The sequence below is a fragment of the Spea bombifrons genome, chromosome 7 (assembly GCF_027358695.1).
Source record: "Spea bombifrons isolate aSpeBom1 chromosome 7, aSpeBom1.2.pri, whole genome shotgun sequence".
Classification (NCBI taxonomy): Eukaryota; Metazoa; Chordata; class Amphibia; order Anura; family Pelobatidae; genus Spea; species Spea bombifrons.
In genome coordinates this window covers 45,961,082-45,983,015 of record NC_071093.1, presented here as the reverse complement: position 1 = coordinate 45,983,015, position 21,934 = coordinate 45,961,082, and the positions used below count along the sequence as shown (strand labels likewise).

General features: G+C 51.5%; 4 protein-coding genes across 4 annotated transcripts; all 4 read right to left on the bottom strand.

Annotated features, from left to right (window-relative positions):
• Positions 1 to 3,022: 3,022 nt before the first annotated feature.
• Positions 3,023 to 7,057, bottom strand: LOC128501816 (uncharacterized). Its single transcript, XM_053471446.1, has 12 exons — positions 6,854 to 7,057; positions 6,403 to 6,514; positions 6,187 to 6,280; positions 5,995 to 6,049; positions 5,754 to 5,894; positions 5,410 to 5,570; positions 4,798 to 4,896; positions 4,254 to 4,399; positions 3,945 to 4,116; positions 3,656 to 3,768; positions 3,442 to 3,526; positions 3,023 to 3,262 (listed from the first exon to the last, which is right to left on the bottom strand). Exons 1-12 carry the CDS (start codon positions 6,969 to 6,971, stop codon positions 3,206 to 3,208), a joined length of 1,353 nt encoding a protein of 450 aa, XP_053327421.1. The 5' UTR covers positions 6,972 to 7,057; the 3' UTR covers positions 3,023 to 3,205.
• Positions 7,058 to 7,854: 797 nt separating this feature from the next.
• Positions 7,855 to 10,975, bottom strand: LOC128501488 (sulfotransferase 1C1-like). Its single transcript, XM_053470963.1, has 7 exons — positions 10,483 to 10,975; positions 9,712 to 9,840; positions 9,435 to 9,532; positions 8,892 to 9,018; positions 8,667 to 8,761; positions 8,266 to 8,446; positions 7,855 to 8,011 (listed from the first exon to the last, which is right to left on the bottom strand). Exons 1-7 carry the CDS (start codon positions 10,652 to 10,654, stop codon positions 7,899 to 7,901), a joined length of 915 nt encoding a protein of 304 aa, XP_053326938.1. The 5' UTR covers positions 10,655 to 10,975; the 3' UTR covers positions 7,855 to 7,898.
• Positions 10,976 to 12,280: 1,305 nt separating this feature from the next.
• LOC128501487 (sulfotransferase 1C1-like) lies at positions 12,281 to 15,233 on the bottom strand. The gene is made up of 8 exons (XM_053470962.1): positions 15,133 to 15,233; positions 14,332 to 14,529; positions 13,591 to 13,719; positions 13,408 to 13,505; positions 13,116 to 13,242; positions 12,932 to 13,026; positions 12,679 to 12,859; positions 12,281 to 12,474 (listed from the first exon to the last, which is right to left on the bottom strand). The coding sequence occupies exons 2-8, from the start codon at positions 14,501 to 14,503 to the stop codon at positions 12,362 to 12,364; spliced, it is 915 nt and encodes a 304-aa protein (XP_053326937.1). The 5' UTR covers positions 14,504 to 14,529; positions 15,133 to 15,233; the 3' UTR covers positions 12,281 to 12,361.
• A 1,583-nt stretch (positions 15,234 to 16,816) lies between these two features.
• LOC128501486 (sulfotransferase 1C1-like) lies at positions 16,817 to 19,978 on the bottom strand. The gene is made up of 7 exons (XM_053470961.1): positions 19,806 to 19,978; positions 18,959 to 19,087; positions 18,424 to 18,521; positions 17,755 to 17,881; positions 17,445 to 17,539; positions 17,190 to 17,370; positions 16,817 to 17,086 (listed from the first exon to the last, which is right to left on the bottom strand). Exons 1-7 carry the CDS (start codon positions 19,975 to 19,977, stop codon positions 16,974 to 16,976), a joined length of 915 nt encoding a protein of 304 aa, XP_053326936.1. The 5' UTR covers position 19,978; the 3' UTR covers positions 16,817 to 16,973.
• Positions 19,979 to 21,934: the final 1,956 nt, after the last annotated feature.

Below are 21,934 nucleotides of genomic sequence, written 5' to 3'. Positions count from 1 at the left end.
TCCCTGTTTCTTGTGTTATTTTACATACTCGGTACAGGGCCCGGGATCTGCAGCCAACGCCAACCGCATCGCGGTCAATAGGGGTCTGTATAGCACTGTCATATTCCACGGCGCGGTACAACTGGCAAACAGGGCATAACAAGTAGTGCGTCATACAATGCACAGATCTGCGCAAATATAGCAAAAACACAGACGGGTTTTAACGCAGAGATCTGTATCCCCCCCCCCCCGACATTTTAATAAAACCATTATTCCTTCCTCTCCTCCAAAAAATCCAAGGGTCAGCACTCTGCAGCACTCTGGAGCGGGTGATGGAGGGAGGATCCAACATACGGAAATACAGGAGAGCCTGATACAGCAATAAGGAGGAGAGAGGGGGGGCACAGAGAGAGAGAGGAGAGAAGGAAAGGGGGCACAGAGTGAGAGGAGAGAGAGGGGGGGCACAGAGTGAGAGGAGAGAGAGAGGGGGGGCACAGAGTGAGAGGAGAGAGAGAGGGGGGGGCACAGAGTGAGAGGAGAGAGAGAGGGGGGCACAGAGTGAGAGGAGGAGAGAGGGGGGCACAGAGTGAGAGGAGAGAGAGAGAGGGGGGCACAGAGAGAGAGGAGAGAGAGAGAGGGGGGCACAGAGAGAGAGAGGAGGAGAAAGAGGGGGGCACAGAGAGAGAGAGGAGAGGAGGAGAGAGGGGGGGCACAGAGAGAGAGAGGAGAGGGGAGGAGCGATCACTAAGGGACATAAACAAGATTTCCCCGCGATTGACCACGCCCACCGCTGAATGGTGTATAAAATCAGTGCCGATCCAGCCGTCTCCTGAGTCCTGACGCTGGCAGCGGAATGGGTCGTAGGGAGGAGCTGAGTGACTTCACCCGCGGCACCGTCATAGGATGCCATCTGTGCCACAAGTCGGTTCGTGAAATTTCCGCCCTGCTGGATCTGCCCCGCTCCACCGTGAGTTACACCATCGTGAACTGGAAGCGTCTAGGAGCGACGACAGCCCAGCCGCGAAGCGGTAGGCCGCGGATACTCACGGATCAGGGCCGCCGGGTGCTGATGCGAGTGGCGCGTAAAAACCGCCCTCCCTCCATAGCCTCGCTCACCGCAGCCTTCCAAACCGCCTCCGGGAGAAACATCAGCAAACGCACCGTGCGCCGGGAGCTCCACGGGATGGGTTTCCACGGCCGAGGAGCCGCACAGGTGACCGCTCGAGACCCGGGGTCAGACATCGTGTGCAGGGGTAACGGGCAGAAGATGAACGCTGCGCGTTACTCGTTGTGGAGCGGCTGTTACGCTGTGGTTGGCGGAACCCCAGAGCCCTCAGAATAAGGCGCGCACCAGGGGGCAGAAGGGCAAAGTCTGACAGGCAGACCTATGGGCCGCTTTATGTAGCGGGATGTTTACTTATACCTCAGAAAGCAAACATTCCCCTCACAGCTGCCATTTTCTGTTAACTCTTGACAACCCGCTCCCCTCCGTCTGTCTTGTGATGACATTTATCCCATTGGGCGTGAACCCCGAATCCCATCACGTTGAGCCGGCCACGGCGAGGCCTGATGCCTGGGTGTAATCCCCTCCTTGTCATTTCTCTGCAGTGCCTCCTGCCGCACGAACAGATCGAACACAAAAAGAAGCGCGAGAAAAAACCAGCTGGGGGACCCGCTGAGGCGGAGACTGCGCCGGAAACCGGAAGTGGGACGACCGGAAATGCGGAGGAGTCTGCAAAGACCGAGGAGCCGGTGAGCATCGGGGGTAGGGAGGAAGTAGTGGCTGAGGGAGGCAAATCCTTATCATTAATACCCTCACCCTATTGTAACAGCTCTCCAGACTATGTTGGCGCTCTACAAATAAACATAACCAGTAAATACTGCCCTGCCTCTTAGTTACTGAAGGGGTATTCAGCGAGCCACGCAAGGAATTGGGGGGTGGTTATGATAAATATGATACTCTCTCATCTGATTAAAGGTTTAATGCCCAGAACGGCATCGCGACGGATAACGCAGAGACCATGCGTGGCGGGAGCAGAAACTGATCCAGTCAGGGTGGCATCGTTCGAACAAACCAGAGACTGGGAACAGCGGAACGTCTCGCCTCCCCGCCACGGACGGGAAGCTGCAGAGCATCGCTCCTCTGAGCAAGACACGGGAACCCACGGAACATCACCTCTCATATCTGCCTCCGCAGTGATGGGAATGGGGGCAGATCACCATCCGCTTAACCCATTCGTGTCTTGATGGAGCTGATCCCACTCCTAATAAATTCAGGGAAGGGACAGGCCCTGTTAAATTAACTCTTTAGCGGCTGGAAGGAATTTCTATGGAATCATTTAATCCTAAAGGAGAAAAGTAAATATTTTGTTCAAATATCCCTGGTTTTCATGGTTAATGTTCTACTTGGTAATGGGGGCCGCGGGGGATCTCCAGGCTTTTTGGGCATCCTCTCCAGTTTAAATATCCACTATGGCTGTGCCATCCAGCTGGACATCACATCCCCGCCAACCACATCATGGCTCTACCAACCAGTTATATGCATATCAGCCCTGTCGTCTCCCAATCAGATTTACTACCCGTGGCTGTGACTCCGCCCACATGTTTACATATGACAGCACCCATCAGATCCCCGCTGGAAAATAATTTATTGCTTCTGAAGTAAAAAAACAGACTTAAAGTTCACATCATGGAGGTTACATTGTTACTGGCCACAGGGAGGTACAGGGGTGGGGCTTTTTACACATAACAGACAACATTGGCAGTGATTGGTGGGCGAGGCTGGCAATCATTCGGTTAATCCCGTATTATTGCTATAAAACAAGGCACTGTTATTACACAGCATCCTGTGACATAAATCTGTACAGAGTATAACTATCAACACCCCCCCAATAATAAAACGCTGTATAACACCGCGGACAGGAGGTGCGCTCAGTACCGCTATACGAAGCGGCATTACCCCCGTGGGACGTAATTACCCCAGAAAAATGTTAAGAGTATTAAACCCGCCGCATACTAACGGGCTGAATACTCTCAGATACAAATGTGGCAAAAGGGGGCAGAAGTAGAGCAGAACTGTAACAGCCCTCAAAACCTGTGAGGCAACACTGTGTGTCAGTGTCACTGGAGCATCGGCAGGGGTTAAAATAAAGTCTGGTTACTGGGCCCTTTGTGGGCTCCTTCTGTTCCATAGAGGTTCACTTCAAGAATCCTAGGGGTTGGGGAGTCAACTCATGTCATGCTCAGCCACGCTCTGCTTCAGGTACTCTTCATACAGAAGTTTCTAGAGGAGAGAAAGTACAGGGGGGGGAGTTGGGGGGGGAGTTGGGGGGGCTTTTAGTTTGTTTACGTGTGAAATGTACCCCCATCTAATAGGACCACACAGTAAAACACTGGAACCCTGCTGCCCCCGAACATGCACCCCGGAGAGGGAGGGGGGGGTTTAGAAAGGACAGGGCTCACCTTTTTCTGCTCCACCACCTCGATGACGTGGGTGCGGCGGTCCTGCAGGTAGCGGCGCTGCTTCTTGTTGAGCGTGGGTTGAGTCCTGGGAGCAGGGGAGGAAGAAGAAGAAGAAGAAGAAAAAAAAAACGCGTGAGTACGGTTACACGCCGGAGCCTAAACTCACACAGTGCCACGTGCAACATGCGCAAAACGTGCAGCCAGCGCCGGGTACCTGAAACATCGCTGCGCCAGGAAAAGAAGCAGCAGAGCTAAAGTTCCCAGGAACAGGAAGACGTATCCGACGTAATCCTCGGGGAACAGCGACCATATCGTGTGGAGGGGCGCCTGGGAGAGAGAGAATAAGACAGCTGACGGAAGCCCCTGACGGCACGCAGCCCAATACCCCTCCCCCGACGGGGCACGTAGCCCAATACCCCTCCCCCCGACGGGGCATGCAGCCCAATAAACCCCCCCCAGTGGAACGCAGCCGAATCCACCCCACTGGCGCCCCCCTTACTAACCAGGTAGAGCTCCAGGGTCTCGGCCCCGTCCTTCCCCAGAAGCGCGTTCCAGAACTCGGGTGGGATAAACCCAAACAAAGCGGAGACCAAGAGGAAGACGGGGAGCAGGAGACCTCCGAGCCCAAAGAGACAGCCTCGGGCACGGGCCTGTCTGTTACTGCGGACGGTCTCGCTGCGGGGAGAGACAGAGAAAATGATTACCGTGGAAAGCGCCTGTCCGAGACGGCACAGCGAGCGGCGTGATTAGCAGAAACACGGACTATGCGGGCACACGAGACCCTCGCTCCCCCCGCAGCCCCCGATACTCACTCATCCTGGCGCAGGGCCGCCTCGATGCTCTCCGTCAGTTTCTGGCAGTCTTTGCCGAGCGCGTTCAGCGTGTTCTGCACCGTCTGGGTGATTGTTTTCTCGACGGTTTTACAAACCTCCTCGATTTGGTTGACGCAGCGACTCGGCTGCACCAGGCGGGGAAAAACACAAATTATACAAAGCACGCGGCGCGCATGGGGAACGCATTCTATGCTCAAAGCCCCCCAAAGGACGCCGTTCGCACCACCCTTATATGAGGGTATAACGCGGACATGTCTGAAATCACTTTAACCCCAACCAATAATAATTATTATCGCATCTGATCTCCCCCCTCCTATGGTGCAAATTATAACAGGACCCCCCCCACACACACAATCCACTAAAAGCCGCTCCAGTCAGTCCTGTCAACCCTACCGAGGTTTCCGATGTCCTCCCACCCCACCACCTGACATGTTCCATCACACCAAATCCAGTCTCTCTAAAACCTTCTCCTTCGGTACCCCAGCGTAGCAGCGCTATAAAGATAAACGCAGACGCCGCTCACCTTGTTGGGGTTGGGGATGTAGATGGTCGGCATGTCAAAGCCGCACTTGTTGAGGCCGGGTCTCTTGCAGAGCTCCTGAACGATCTGCATCAGCACCCTCTGGAAGGAGACAAACGAGGGGGGGGGGGGGATTTCTTATTCTGCCCCACGCCAGTTACCCTTCTGTGTTCTGGGGTCATGGCGGCTCCGCACCCCCCAAATCGCGCACGTGGCCATATAGAGGGTTCACGCTATTTACCAAGCCCGGTTTCCACATCTCTTTTATTCTCTCTCCGTCCGCATCTCCACGGATATATAAATAGCGGCGCTTGCTGCGACTTTAGGGGACGTCTTCTGCTCTGGCTGTGAAGTTCCTGCCGGGTTATATCCGTGGAGATGCGGACGAAAGATAGAAGACTGCCGGGAGAAGACGAAGATGCGAGCGGCTGAGAAGGTAGGGAAACAGTTAAAGCACGAGAGAGCGAATGAATGAGCGAGAGAATGAACGAGAGCGCGAAAAGTTAGATTTTTGCTTCATTTTCGTCTGAATGCATTCTGCACGGATTCAGGAATATCTGCAGTTAAAAAGGTTCTGCACCGGCACACGCGCCACGCAGAGACGCCGGATCTTACCTGCCGGTCGCTCTCCCCCCCGGCATCGTCCGCTTTGGTCAGGTAGAAACGCAGTTTGTCGCCGTGCTTCTCGTTAATTTTCTCCACGATGTCCAGAGTTCGTTTACAGAGAGCCTGGCCCATCGGATCAAAGAAAACCAGCACCAGGTCACAGAGCTCCCCTGGGAGACACACAGGAGGGCATTAAAAGGTTAAAGGGCCACAGGCCTTCCACTACACCTTCATAACATGTAAAGGAAAGGTGCGCGCTCACGTAATCAGCCCCCGTACCCATCACTCACAGCTCCCACTCCATGAGTATGAGAATAAAGCCAATGCGACTCCATCGGGTGTAATAAACCTACCTAGCCACAAGAGGGCTCTGTTCACGTCAAACGGGTATTTCATGTCACCGTCCACCAGCCCCGGGGTATCAACGAATGTCACCAGGCTGAACTTCTTCTGGCGCGACGTGGAGATCTCCGTGCAGAGATACTCCGACACCCCTGCGGGAGGAAGACGGGATCAGGAGAGGCGAGCGCGGCACAAACCGGGGGCAACAAAGCCAAAGGCGGATTCAGACCGGCGCTGAGACGGTTAAATTACCTTGAAAAGACTGCAGGGGCTTGAAGTGAGGATAGAGATGTAACGTCGCATCACCCTGCAGAAAGAGAAAAGATTGGGGAACATTGCAAAGAGAGCCCCCCAAACACGATCCCACCGGGAGCCCCCACAAACGCAATCCCACCAGGAGCCCCCCCAAACACGATCCCACCGGGGGCCCCGCTGCACACTCACGGTCAGAGACTCCCTCTTGCGGCCGCTGGTTATAAAAGTGAATCCCTGCGTCTCTATCGCCACTCCCGTCCGCTGAATGTGTTCCTCTATATACCTGGGGAGGAAAAAGGAATGAAGAAATCACACCGCGTACGAAAAACCAGCACCCTGCACCCGCGGAGCGGACCGGAGCGGCGCGGAGCGGACAGAGCGCGGAGCGGACAGAGCGCGGCTCACCAGTTAATGAAGCTGCTCTTCCCGGCCGAGTGATTCCCCATTAACATCACCGTAATCTTCTTGCGAGGAGGGAGAAAAGAGAGGCCCAGGTGGGATGCGAGAGCGATGAGACCTGGGGAGAGATAACGTTTCAAAATACAGCAAATGCCAGCGTGTACCGGGGTATCGGGCCCACCATGCCGGCTCCGCAGGGGAGGAGTGTGGAGGCAGGGGGGGCTGCGCAGGGCAGAAGTGGGGAGGCAGGAGGGCACCTCAGGGTAGAAGTGGGGAGGCAGGGGGTTCTGCAGGGCAGAAGTGGGGAGGCGGGGGTTGGGTTCTGCAGGGCAGAAGTGGGGAGGCAGGGGGGGGGGTTCCGTATGTATGTGGGGGGTGATACTGGCGGCGCAGAAAGCACGATCCGCAGAACAAGCCGGTTGGGGTCCTATTGTTGCACAGTGCCGGGGCTCCTCACCGCTCTCGGGGTCGGTATACAGCGCGTGGCAGTCCCGCAGGATCCGCTCGTTGACGGACACGGCCCCGGACATGGCCTCTGCATTGGCCGCAGCTCGGACCTTCACTTTCCCAGACATGCCTGCTCCTCTCTCAGCTTCACCGGCTTCTCCAGTCCTACCTGACCCCGCTCAGAACCTGCCCGCACCCGGCGCACGCAGGGACTTGTAGTTCACAGAGCTATCAGCTTCCTGAGCGCCAGCAGCCGAGCCCAAGAGAGAACTACAACGCCCAGCATGCCACGCGGCCGCGGGCGCTGAGGTGGCTGACGTGCAACGTGTCAAGACCATAGAGAGGGTTCACACAGACAGAGGATAGAAAGGCAGCGCATAATCATAGAGAAAGACCAACTCACCCGCCCCCTGCTGTACAAATGACAACATGCTGCGGTAAAGACCTCCTGCAGTTTAATAAGTCATTAAAAAGTTTTACATACAGAGAAATATTAAATAAATCTATTATTATTATTATTATTATTATTATTATTATATTTAATAATATTACACAAGGCCCCTTTTTCTGTAAAGTGAGCTGGATTTATGGCGGCCACCAGCAGACAGGTAAAGAAAATATATATATATATAAATGACCGCGATTATCCGACGGAAACAGAAGTCAGGCTTTTTTTTACGAAAAGGAGGGCGAATCTCCTTGAAGCCATAACAGTGCCGTCTTCCCATAGTGAACCAAATTCCCATACGGTGATCCCCTCCCCCGCCTTTCTGGGTTGTTGTTTTTTTGTATATTTTAACATAATGGTGCCTTTCGGCCTCCCTGCTTTGCCAATAAGTCCATCGGGACCGCGGACGGCAGATCTGATTGTATCAGCGAAAGGAAGGACCAGACAGGTAGACGGTTTGGAGGCCACATGGAGCCGAGAGCCCTAACGCGTGCATCATGGAACCGGAAACCGATGAATATAATATTCCATACCATGAGGGTGACGCAATACACACGCGTGTGACTGGGGAGGAATAATGCCCCCTTTACTGTCCCTCTTCTGTCTTTTAGAGTTGGGTGCGGAAGGTCAGTGTGGTCCCTTTCATTCTTCTCTCGTATTCCTCGTCAAAGATTTCGTTCTGGGCCACCAAGAAATGGTTCTTCCAGTCTCCTACGATGCCTGGAGAGTAACCAACATGACCGCCATTGGTTAGGAGAAAAGGACATAAGGTTTGAGGAAGAGATGTACAAAAAGACAGAGTCATCGGAGAAAGCAGGAAGACCAAGAGGTAGCGGCGCTGAGATGCAGTAACCCTGCGATCCAGCAGTGACAAACCGGGACAGATGTCAAGGCCGCCATTGGGACAGGAGGACAAAAATGTCCCTCTTTCACCCAAGTGATGGTGTCTTAGCTCACAAGTCATTAAGTTCTACCTTTTCTCATGAACGGGGAGATGGAATGGTCCATTACGAACGTAGGAATGGTGCTGTAATTAGCCATGGGGTTGTCCTTCATGGCCTGGAAGGAGGTGTGCTGGCAGATCTTCTCCAGAACATCCTCAGACAGATCTTTCTCAAGGAACCTGGCCACTTTCTGCGCCTCGCGCCTCAGATCCTATAAAGAGCGAAGCGTTTGGTGATGTATCTGAACGTTTAGGACAGGGGTGTCCAACCTGCGGCCCACCAGCTGCTGCAGGACTACATCTCCCACAATGCTCTTTCAGCTAAGGGACTGGCTCAGGAACATGGGAGATGTAGTCCTGCAGCAGCTGGAGGGCCGCAGGTTGGACACCCCTGGTATAGGACATCCATTCACGTTGAGGATTTATTCTCACCTCGACCATGTCTTCGTAGAAAATGTAAAGTATTTGATGTCGGTCTTTTGCGTTCCACCAGCCGGTGACGTGCTCAAACCAGCTGCCCCAGGGAACTGCAATAAGGAATTTAGTAGGACATCCTGTAAAACATTCCGTAATCTTTACCTAAAACCGCTATTTCTCCCCTAAAAAAAAAAAAAAAAATTGATTTTAATTTGAAGAATACGAAGCATCGTCTCTGACCCTCTCCAGACAGGAACGTTGAGAAGTAATTTTCCCAGCTCCCGGGGTCCGGCAGACCCTTATTCATCCTCTGGAAATGGAAGTAGGAGACCAGGCAGTCCTTGGCATTTCTAGCGACGTAAATGACCTGCAGAAGAAGACAAGCAGAGGGCAGAGGAACAAGAAAAATCAGCTTTGTTTGGAATTGGTCCAAAAAGTTAGATTTTCTTTAAATCTCTAAAATCTTAACCCCTTAATGACAAAGCCCGTACATGTACGGGCTCAAAATGCATTGTTTTCAATGGGGTTAGGGACCGCCCACTGTTCTTAAGGGGTTAAGTTTCTAATTCCCTGCAGAACCTCCAGCATGGACATTGATGCATGTGGTGGTAGCGTGAATATCCGCTCGCGTAAATGTTACGTCACGTGACGATAATGCTTCTATGATATGACATTGTTTCCCACGTTACACCTCTGGACCGAGCGTTATCAGGACCGGCCCGGGCGGCCCTTACTTTGTACGTTTGCTTGCTAAGCGTTCCGCGTCCGCGTTTTCATTCTTACCTTACTCTTCTTCTCCCAAAACGACGGAGGCAACAACTGGACCGGAAGATGAGTCTTTAGGATACGGGGCGGCTCCATGGCTTCTGCTAACTGCAGCCCTGCGGCGGATGACAAATATTTATTTAATAAATTCATTTACCCCGCGTGGTGAATAAGAAGCTCTTTCCACGCATGAGTGGGTAATTTTGTGAATGGCTGACGCGTTCCACTGAATGGGGCCGAGGGCGAGATTTAACCGGATATCCGTTACGTTAGTTACGAAGAGCAGGATCCTCACCTGATGGCACGGGCTTGGGGGCCACAACCTCTAGAAATGGGTGCCGGTCGTATGTGGGGGCGCGCCGGCACCTCGCCACGTCTCCGTCTTCGTGTATCATGTCCACCACCTCCTGCATCCATGTGGTTCCTGGGAGGGAGAGGGACAGACGGAGAGGATTGGGGCACTAAACGGATCATGAGCATCGGCTGCATATTTTACTTCTCAAGCGGTATTTGGGGGTCTGTTGCTTATGGTGGGTTTTAACCCTTCGACAATTGGCATTCGTGAAATTAGGGGGGGTTCAGTAACGTTAAGAATCTAGCATTTCCCGCAGATTATATTTCACAACTGGATACATTTCTGAACCAAAACAAACCCTTCCATCCTCTTGTCGCTGAGCGCCCATCCGTTATCTTGGTGGTCGTCCAACAATATGCTTTTGGGGGCCAAGATATTGGACACCAAGGACCACATTTAATAAAACCCCAAAATGTTTTAAGGAACTGTTCCTCCCGGTGCCCACGTTCACTCTTATACAGACACTGAATTTTATCATGACTGCTCTCTCTTCTTGTCCATCTTCAGGACCACCTTGATGGCCACCGGTGGCTGGTGGTCCACAGTTTGAGTCCTACAGGTTTATGGTGCCTATGAAAGCGTCGCAGCTAACAAAATAATTATAAAAGACACCCATGCCTCTTGCCTTCTTCTGAATTGGTCTTCTTAACGTGGAAGTTTTACTTTCTAGATAAGAGGAAGGGTGCGACGGACACAAAAAACCTTCCGCACCTGCTTTGGGATAGGCGGCCACCAGAACATCTCCAGGGTGCGCCTGGAAGCCCCAAATGTCTGGCCAGGTCTCACATGTTTTCTGGTCCAAGGGAACGCCCGTGATACGCCCCATAGCGGGTCTCTGCATGACATAGGAGCCGAAATACCGCGCGTTCCGTTCAAAGGCCATGATCGGCAGAGAGAAAGAGTCGGGGAGGGGGACCGAGCGGAGGCTGCGGAAGTCAGAAAGAGAGAGGAGGGCAAATTACTGAAGGAACTAAGAGAGAAAGGAGGGGGATTAGGACAGGAGGGTGAAGAAATACAAGAGGAGTAGTGGATACACGTTGGGTAACAGAATGACGCAGAGAAGAAAGCCGGCCAACGGCAAAGAGGGGTAAATAAGAGGGTGACGATTAGAGGCAGCCGCGGGGAGTCGACTGAGCGAAGTGGAAGTCCAACCAAAGCCTCTCGAGATGGTTTCTATGGAGAGGTCTCACATCCGAAATTAAAAGAATGCTCTCATTACAAGCAAACGCGTCGCGATACGCAGTCGAGAAGCAACATATCCAATCTCCGGGATAATGGGACTCCCGAGGAGCGGCCTCCACGCCCGCCGAGCAGGCAGGACGACGCAGAGTTAATAATCCGGAAATTTTAGGATCCAGCTCTTTTGTTTTTTTCGGAGACCGGAAATGAAAGATCCTCGTTGCAGCCCACAGGGAAGTAACGGACCCTCGGGAACGTCCGGGGAGGAAAACCAATTTTCCCAAGAAGAATTCTTCCGTTTGCCGCTTAGCCCCCCCGCCGTGAAGCAGATTTATTTTGGTGTTTTTTGTATGATTTGATTATCTACCGGGAAATTTCACTAATAAGGACAAAGAATCTCATTCATGCACATTTAGCGTTTAACGCATTCCTCCATCGTCAGGGATTTTTGGTGGAATTTATGTCACGTCTGTCTTCTCTTCTGTCTGTTTTATTTTAGTTTCTATTTTTCTGCTCCACTAACCTCTTATCACCAATATTTGCCCTCTTTTTGCCCCGTGTCCACTCTTACAGTATATTTAACACTCTCTTTTACAGCCTTCTTAAAGTTCGCAAGGCGTTCCTCCATCTTCCTACAAGTCTGCCCTCCCGCTCTTCCCCTCTTCCACCTGCCCTCCCCTTCCACCTGCCCTCCCCTTCCACCTGCCCCCCCCACCCATCCACCTGCCCCCCCACCCTTCCACCTGCCCCTAACCTGTCTTGTTATGTAGAGACCGCATTTCACCGGATTTATTTACTCCATCATCGCTAATCCAGTACAAGGCGCAGTCCTTTTGCATCCCTTCACTCCCTACGACGCTCAATCCATTCTATCTTTTCCTCACCTCTCTTTCCTCTACTTCTGGGGGCATCTCTCTTAATTCTGCCCCCCTACTCCTTTCTCTCTGCTCCCAGATACATCTGCGGCACCGTCTCTCCCGTTCCCCGTACCTTACGTTTCTCTTTACTCCGTTCCCCCCCGGAGCCGGGCCATCGTTACCAAATGTTGGTCTCTCTGCGACCTACCAACGATTACCGTTTAGTGAATAAATGCCTTGTAAATTAGTTGAGTTGAATTTACCTAAATTTGGTTTCCAGGCTGCTCTTAAGATTCTGAATTCCCTTGGAATGAGCGTTAACGATTGTTCTAGAGCAAAGCTGAGAGCTCCATGTTGGACACGGCGGTGGACGATGGTCCACATGACAGCTTCGTGGCCGAAGATACTTTATAAGAAGGAAAAATGGACAGAGTGACAGCCGTCAAGTGTCTGACAGCCTACGGATTCATGCATTTTGTTAATTTCAGAAATTCTTTATTAATTACATAAAAAATGAAGATAATCCAAGATTCCACGGTTGATTGTGGCGTCTTCTAGAGTTCCGTACGGAACGTCAGGTCGATGCCCTTCATCTTCTTCTCGTATTCCTCATCGAATGCAACGTTCTGGGCCACCGTGAAGTGGTTCTTCCAATCCCCCACAATCCCTACAACACAGGAAAGATGTCAAAATCCACTTTTTTACCTTTTTTCTTCTGTTTTGTTCTGTACTCTGAAAGCAATTTACTGGGCTGTATGAAGAAAGAATGGGATATAAAAAAGACGAACCACCACGAGCTATTACTTGTTTTACCCGTTGTTAAAAGGGGAGGACTAAATGTTTTTTCCCTAAGATATCTAATCTCATGCACCTTTCCTCATGAACTGTGAGACAGACCGGTCCATCAGTGAAGAAGGGATTGCACTTGAGTTGGTCATTGGGTTCTTCTTCATCGCCTGAAAGGAGGTATGATCCTTGATCTTCTCCAAAACGTCTTCTGAAAGATTAATGTTCAGGAACTTCGTCATGTTCCGCATCTCACGCTTTGGGTCCTTCCGGGAAATGGGAGAAGAGTTAATGAGTTAATAGGCAACCGTCCTGCATGTTACTGTTACCATCAGCACCTCGATCATGTCCTCGTAGAAAATGTAGAGTATCCGATGCTTGTCTCTCGCATTCCACCAGCCAATCACGTGGTCAAACCAGCTTCCCCAGGGCACTATGGGAAGGGAAAGATAATACCATTTAATACTCTGCCCTACAGGGAACTCCGATTCTTTCTATCAACAGCCCTACGGAGATCTTCACCTTCTCCGGCCAGGAACGTTGAGAAGTGATCATTCCAGCTCCCAGGATCTGGTAAAATCTTACTCATCTTCTGGAAGTAAAAGTAGGAGACCATGCAGTCCTTGGCGTTCCTAGCCACGTAGATAACCTGGAGGAGAAGAACCACGGAGGATTTCTACACCACGGAGGAAACATGGCGGCCGGACGCCACATGAGAGAGGGAAACCCCATGGCTCCCACCGATCTAGACTTACATAAAGAGAGAGCTATGGAGTAAATCACACCCCAGATTCTGGGGTCTTCTCTCACCCACCTTTACATTCTTCTCCCAGAATGAAGGTGGCAGCAGCTCTATCGGAAGGTGCGTTTTAAGTAAACGTGGAGACTCCAGGTCGTTCGCCATCTCCACCCCTGCAGTTACGAAACCCAATGGATATTTTGACTCTATATACGGCTATTCGATGTCACCGGTTCAGACACACGCGTCGTACCGTACCTGTCTTTACGGGTTTTGGGAGAACCAGCTCAATAAAAGGCACTTTGACAAAAGTCGGGGCCCGCATGGCCTTCGCCACGTCCCCGTCCTGGAGCATGAGGTCCACAATTTCCTGAGTACAGGTGGTTCCTGCGCGGGGGGACACCAAGCCGTGAAACTGAATGCCTCCCTCGATGTATAAGCTACACGGGCTGTGAAAAAGGCATCCGCCTCCTTCCTGGTTCCTTCCATTTTTGCTTATTTGTCACATTTAATCAACTAATTTTAATATAAGAGAGAGAGAGAGAGAGAGAGAGAGAGAGAGAGAGAGAGAGACAGAGAGAGACAGAGAGAGAGAGAGAGAGAGAGAGAGAGAGAGAGAGAGAGAGAGAGAGAGAGAGACGTCCCGAGGAACACAGAACGCAGCTTTAAAATTTATTGAAAAAGTAATTGCCCCTCCCCCCCGACCCCCCTAACCTAATAACCGGTTGTGGCACCCATGGCCGCAACAACTGCAATCAAATGATTGCGATAATGGCAAACGTAAAGGGTTAATTGTGTATCAAACGAGAAGCCAACAGAGGACCTTTGCTCTTCTCAGTCAGATCTCGGTTGGGCAAATGAGGCATTTCCACGCCCGCCAACGCCCTTCACGTGGCAGATCGCCGTGATACATACGAGGCTTTATTTGTTTATCACGCAGACGCCCCCCGACGGGCAGCCCCGCCGACAGCCCCGCCGACAGCCTCAGCTGCTTCTCACCTGCTTTGGGGTAGGTGGCAATCAGGACGTCGTCCTCTCTCGCCCCGAAGTTGTATATGGTGTCCCAAGAATCACAGAGGGCTTTGGGAAAGGGGACGCCTTCGATGAGACCCGAGGAATAGGTGAAGTTCTCCATTCCTTTGGCCATTTCTTCAAGCGATTCCCGATCCATTCTGGAGTCTCAAACGTGTAGAAAATCTAAAAGAAAATGCAACAAAAAGTCAACATTCGCGCCATATCCGGCTTCACACTCCATGCGTTCTAATGTTTTATTTTAATGTCTCTTCCTCCATTTAACACCCAAAGTACAGCAGAAATCCGCGCAGTGATCACGATTTGTATAAACAGGTTTGATGTTGCTCCTCAAGCAGTCTAACAGTCTGACCCCCCCCATGTAAACAGTCTAATGGTCTGTCCCGCATCCCCATACAATGTAACAGTCTAACTACCCCCTACCCATACAGTGTAACAGTCTGTACCCCCCTCCTGATACAGTGTAACAGTCTGTACCCCCCTCCTGATACAGTGTAACAGTCTGTACCCCCTCCTGATACAGTGTAACAGTCTGTACCCCCCTCCCCATACAGTGTAACAGTCTGTACCCCCCTCCTGATACAGTGTAACAGTCTGTACCCCCATAGTTGTCAGACAGGTAACCTGTGTATAAGCAGGCAGACCACAGTGCTTAAGCAGAGATTAATAATGCCAGTAATTGGATTCGTTTTAAAAACTTGAAACAAAATATTGAGATCATTAAAGAGATTTGACTGAAACCTGCAGATTCGCGTGATTTCCCGTTACCTGGGTGGCTCCGCAGTCCGTCTCTGCGAGGTTCCACTTCCTGCTTAAATCTCTGTCTGATATTCCACGTCCCTCCCACTGATCTCCTTCCCTCTCCTTTATTCCATCATTAAAATACCGCGCAACCCGCAGATATCCGGAAGGAATCTGCTGCGGACACCACGGCCGCTGGCAGGAACCCACCCCGGGCGTAGATTTCCCCGGCTCCATCTCCCCAGCAGCGCCCCGAGACAGATCCAACGTGAGCCGGCCAAATGTCTGCTGGCCTGAAAGTCAAAGGGCCACTCTTTTTTCCTCCCCAGTCTGGCCCCCGATTTACAGCATCCAGCCCTGTGCAAAACCCATTTACAGATATAGAATGTATATAAAAGGAGCAGAAAAGGATCCAGTCTTCAGGGAAATGTCACTTTAAAGTCTCTCGACTTCTAGAAGACATTCACTAAGAAGTGGTCCAAAATCTTGAAATCAGGCCAGCACAGGGGGCTACCCCCCCCCTCCCCGCCATTGTCTGCCCTCCTCCGTTCATACAATGCTGGATGGGTGATTGACAGCTACGGCCTCTCTCGGTGCAGCACAGGTGATCTGGGGACAAAGCGGGGCAAAGAGCGACAAACAACCTCGGTGCGAAGCAGAACCTCCCCCACCCTTTTACCGTGAACCTTCTCCGTATTGCACCCGCTGTGGGTTTGGCCTCCTTTAAATCCGTGCCACTTTGTAAATAAGAAGCAGGCGCCCCACCGGTACCAGGAGACAGGAGCAAGGGGGTCGCTCCGGGCTCCCTCCAGATGCTGCGACCCCCGAAGTTACGCCACTGGCCCCCCAGCCTACAGTAAAGCCTCAGGAACCTGCTGTAATTTCTGCAGAGGATTCGTTTTTATTGGATTGTAAATTGTCGAATAACCAGAAATCCGAGCCACGGCAATAAAATCTCCGCGTTACGAGGAACAGAAAACCTTAAAATAATTTCATGAGATTTTGGAACGAGAACGGTGCCAGGCAGACAAACAGAGGTAAATAAACAGCATTTATTTTGGGGTGTAATATGACGAATGCAAAGCAGCCCCCGACCCTCAGCCATGCGCCCTTTTCTCTGCATCATCAGCCACCACCCCACACGGTGCTCCGGTAGCCGCATCCTGATCTGATACTCTGTGCTGTTCAGGTGCAAAGCTGTGAATGTGGTTTTAGGTTTTTTTTTTTTTTTTTTTATAATTTGGGTGAAAATGGTAAATCACCCCTTACGTGTTCACCTGCCCGACTCTGCACCGGCTCACCATCCCTTCTATTGCTTCCCGCCCTGTGTGGCCCCTCCACGGGGCATCAACATCTGCCGTACGCTGTATGGCGGTGAACGCCTGTTTTAAAAAAAGCTTAGGAGGTGTGGCAAAAACCATGACATCTAAAGAGTTAAAATACTAGCGTTGAAATACACAAGGGGTATGATTTGATGGAGTAAATTGGAGTGGCCGGTTCAAAGATGTCCCAAATAAGGCATTGGCGCAGAATGACCAGATGTCAAAATGAGAAGAAAAATCGCACTTCCCAAATGTGACCTTTTAGCCCCAAACAACTCGACAAACCCATGGATGGGGGGCATCACTGTGCCCAGGAGATAAACACATTGCTTCTGAACACATATTGGCAGCACCTACAGCTATAGCAGGGGTGAAATATCCAAACGCCCTTTTAAGAACCAGTTAAAGTTTATTGGAAATATAATGTAACAACGGGGAGTTTAAAGTTCTCAAATTCAACTCATTTGTATAAAAAAATGGATAAAAAAAAAAAAAAGCGATTGTATTTTAATAAACAACAAAATCTAGACCGGTTGATCGGGCTTCTCAGAGCTCGGTGCGGAAAGTTAGATCCACGCCCTCCATCCTCTTCTTGTATTCCTCGTCAAATAAGATGTTCTGGGCCACCGAGAAGTGATTCTTCCAATCGCCCACCGTGCCTGGAATGGAGAAGCTGGGGTTACCGGAGCGCTTCAACACTTTGACTTTAATCAAATCTGGAAAAAAACGTCTTTGACGTCTCCAGCGCCTCGTCATGCTCACCTTTCCTCAAAAAGGGCGAGACGGATTGGTCAAACACAACCGAAGGGAGCGTGCTGAAATTGGTCATCGGGTTCGCCTTCATCTCCTGGAAGGAGCTGTGATGTTTTACCTTCTCTAGAGCCTCTTCTGAGAGGTCTCTGCCGAGAAACTTCACCAGCTTCCGAATCTCGCGCATGGGGTCCTTTCCAGAGAATGAAGAAGCGTTACGGTAATGTATCACCCACCCGACCTCCGTGTTACCGGTACCCTCCTCACCTCGATCATGTCCTCGTAGAACATGAACAGTATCTGATGTTTGTCTCTCGCTTTCCACCAGCCGATGACGTGGTCGAACCAGCTCCCCCACGGCACTGCGGGAAGGAACATGCATCACATGAATGCAGATTGGCCCACGTGGTGAAAGCGATCCAATGGAGCTTCCCACGCGACTCGATCATTACATCGGTCTGAACACTTTAGTTGTGGATTGAAGGCCATCAGCTTGTTGTCTAGAGACCTCACAGAAGGTGGAATTCCTCAAGCCCTGACTCCTGCCTGACTCCCCCCTGACTCCTCTCTGACTCACCTTGTCCAGCAAGAAATGTTGAGAAATAATCATTCCAGCTCCCGGGGTCCGGTAGACCTTGATTCATCCTCTGGAAGTGGAAGTAGGAGACCATGCAGTCCTTGGCATTCCTTGCAACGTATACAACCTATGGAGTAATAGGAGGGGTTACAGGGAGGGTTATAGGGGAGTAATAGGAGGGGTTACGGGGAAGGTTATAGGGGAGTAATAGGAGGGGTTACAGGGAGGGTTATAGGAGGAGTTACAGGGAGGGTTATAGGGGGGGTTATATGAGTAATAGGAGGAGTTACAGGGAGGGTTATAGGGGTAATAGGAGGGGTTACAGGGAGGGTTATAGGGGTAATAGGAGGGGTTACAGGGAGGGTTATAGGGGGTTATATGAGTAATAGGAGGAGTTACAGGGAGGGTTATAGGGGTAGTCGGAGGGGTTACAGGGAGGGTTATAGGGGTAATAGGAGGGGTTACAGGGAGGGTTATAGGGGAGTAATAGGAGGGGTTACAGGGAGGGTTATAGGGGTAATAGGAGGGGTTACAGGGAGGGTTACAGGGAGGGTTATAGGGGGGTTATATGAGTAATAGGAGGAGTTACAGGGAGGGTTATAGGAACCTCTGTAATTTGAATTAAAGAATTAACCCTATCTTGTCTGTTTCCTCTTTCTCCTCACCCACCTTTACATTCTTCTCCCAGAATGAAGGCGGCAGCAGCTCTATCGGAAGGTGCGTTTTCAGTAAACGCGGGGATTTTAGCTCTTCTGCAAGCTCTAGGCCTACAAAACACGGCAAAGAGACCACGCTTACAATATATAGATATATACCGTATGTAACATATATTCTTCTGAGCGCACATACAGCCCACATACTGCAGGGGGCACTATAGGTGCTGGTCAGTATTGTGTCTCTTGGTGAGACCGCACACGCATTCACTGTCACGGAGCAGCCTAAACCCCTCGCACGCCCTCTGCTGGAAAACATCCATCCACATCTGGGTCCAACAGATTTAGAACAGCTTCCCAGCAGAGGTGGTAGAGGGTAATACAGTGAGGGTATTAAACATGCATGGGATAGACATACGGCTCCTGAATCTAAGACGAAACCAACGACTGATTAAGATTTGAGTCTTTACAGCAGGAGAAACGGGGGAGACTAGATGGGGGGCCGCCGGGGGCCGATCTGTTTGTATGAGTTGTATGAGTTGCTCTGTTACCTGACTTCATGGGCTTTGGTAGAATCAGGTCGATAAACGGCACTTTGACAAAGCAGGGGGCCCGAGAAGCTTTCTCCGCATCCCCCTCTTGGAGTATCAGGTCCACGATCTCCTGCGTCCACGTGGTCCCTGCAAGAAGCTCACGTCATGCCGCGTATGTTTTGACTCAGATAAAAGCATAAAAAACGTTTATTTGTAAAGACAGAAGGATGAAACGCGGGATCCGCCGGCGTTACTGAAAGCAGAAGCTCCTGAGTCTGGAACCCTTACTACCCCATATGCAAATTAGCCGGCTTCAGCAGGCGCGCAAGTTACGCTATATGGCCAAAAGTATTGGGACGCCTGCCCATTACACCAACAGGGACTTTGATGACATCACACTCTAAATACAGAGACATTAATATAAAGCCGCCCCTCCCCCATTTGCAGCTGTAACGGCTTCCGCTCCTCTGGGAAGTTTTCTAATGAAGGGTTAATAAGCCCAGTGTGGAGGAAGACAAAGGGTGAAGGTTTCGAGTGACAGGCGGGGCATTTAAAATACGCATTAAGTGTCCACAGGTGGTTGGGATTTAAATCTATTTCCTCCCCATACTTTTCTGAAAAAGTCATCAGATTACCTTTAATCTACCTGGGAATTTAAATACCTGTCTCAGGTAACAAGACGACGAGGGACCCGGCAGCGCAGGTTTTCAGGGTATCATGTCAGGAGGACACGTGAAACACACGTTACGGTGACTTCTAATGTCTACCCGCGCCCCGTCTCCCCCGCGCCCCGTCTCCCCCACGCCCCGTCTCCCCCTGCGCCCCGTCTCCCCCGCGCCCCGTCTCCCCCTGCGCCCCGTCTCACCCGCTTTGGGGTAGGTGGCCACCAGAATGTCGTCCTCCCGGGCCTGGAAGCCGTATATGGTGTCCCAGACGTCACACGTGTCCTGCGGGAGGGGAACGCCTTTAACCTGACCCATAGCGAACTGGATCTTCTCCATGTGATTGGCCAGCGATTCCAGCGACTCCGGATCCATTCTGGATTATCAGAAAAAAAAACAAAAAGTAAAAAAATATACATTTCTAACGCTGCAGAGCGACGCGAACCGCTTCCAACGCCCCGTAAGAACCCGGCGCTCGCTCCTCGCTGCCTGAGCTTCTTTCCCACCGGCTGGGGACGTCTACAACCCCCCCCCGCAACACGACACCGGCGCGCACGCACAAAAACTCTCAAAAATGTAAGAAATTCACACGGAATCCACACAATAACCAGCATGTCACGCAAAGCCCACTCCCCGCACATCACGTGAGGCCCGCTCCCCCCACGTCACGCGAAGCCCGCTCCCCCCACGTCACGCGAAGCCCGCTCTCCCCACGTCACGCGAAGCCCGCTCCCCCCACGTCACGCAAAGCCCGCTCCCCGCACGTCACGCGAAGCCCGCTCCCCGCTCGTCACGCGAAGCCCACTCCCCGCACGTCACGCGAAGCCCACTCCCCCCACGTCACGCGAAGCCCACTCCCCCCACATCACGCGAAGCCCAAACCATCCACCGCATCCCACCTCTTACCCCAAACCTTCCACAAGGGTGAGAATACTAGCCGTTTATCCCCGGTCGCAAACACGCGCGTTTATAGCATGCATGCGCGCACCCAGGGGCCACACGGTTAAGCCATGCTCACGACGTTTGGTCCGTGTGGCTCTGTAGAGGGTCCACAAAGCTCCAGGTGACCCCAAAAGTTTCACGGTGAGAGCGCATGATCCAAACGTAAATAACGGAATAAGGGGCTGCGGGGGTTAACGTATTTAACAGACATCGAGCCTCAGAACTGAATTAAAAACCGAATTTTACCCGAAATAAAAGTCAACACATAAAAAATTATCAGAAAAGGAGAAAAGGTCTGAAAACCGAGCGAAGATATCCGGCATGTGACATTTCAGGGGACTTTCCCGGCTCAAACCCCACACTGAGCTGACGCTTTACGGCGATGCTAATGAAGTCCGTCCTCCATAGACTTACATTGGGCAGAGAGTCAGACTGGGTGATTGAGACTGAGCCATTCTATTGTTCCCCACAGGCAGTATGATAAGGAGAGAATCATACAAACGGCTGATATGCAGCTGCCTGAAAACTTTATATTATGGGGCAAAAACTACAACTGGGGTAACAAAGAAAAAGAGATATTTCTTAAAAAAAAGGTATTTTTATTCTGATAGAGGGAATAAGTAACGCGTGGGAATTCCCCTTTAATGAGGGGATACGTGATGGACCCCCTGAATGTTTTCCGCCCAGCCCCCCGCACGACCTGTAATAAGCGACGTTGTTCTCATGAACTCTCGTGACTCTTAGTGTCGCCGACGGGTGATCAGAGTTTGTCTCTGGGGTGGTTGAGCTGGATTTACCACCACGGAACCCCAGCCTTGCGCCTATTGGCTGAGTGGATGCAGCCGCCCTACGCTGGGTCACGCCGACCCCCTGAACACACGGACGGATGGGATTCTACGCTGGCGGACCCCGAGAGCCTTCAGTATACCCCCCCACCCCCCCATAACGAAGAGTCTCCTGTGCTGCGATTGTAGCAACCGAGGCGAGAAAACCACACGATGAGTGCAAATCCATCAAACGCCGAGAACCTGCACTCCTTGGGAACGGGGCGGAATACTGGATGCTTACACTTTTCAAGAAGGGTACTTTGCCCCCTCAGCCCGTGGTGGGAGGACCGACCTTAATCAGTCGTTGGTCTCTTCTTAGATTCAGGAGCCGTATGTCTATCCCATGCATGTTTAATACCCTCACTGTATTACCCTCTACCACTTCTGCTGGGAGGCTGTTCCACTTATCCACCACCCTCTCAGTAAAGTAAACCTCCCTTGCATTCTTTTATCTGTGCCAGTCAGGCTAGCTGGGCTCACTGGATGACCAACGGACGCACGTTGATACACGGCGCTGTGTAAATCGGTAATAATGTGTCTAGCGGGCAGCGAGGTGTCTCGGT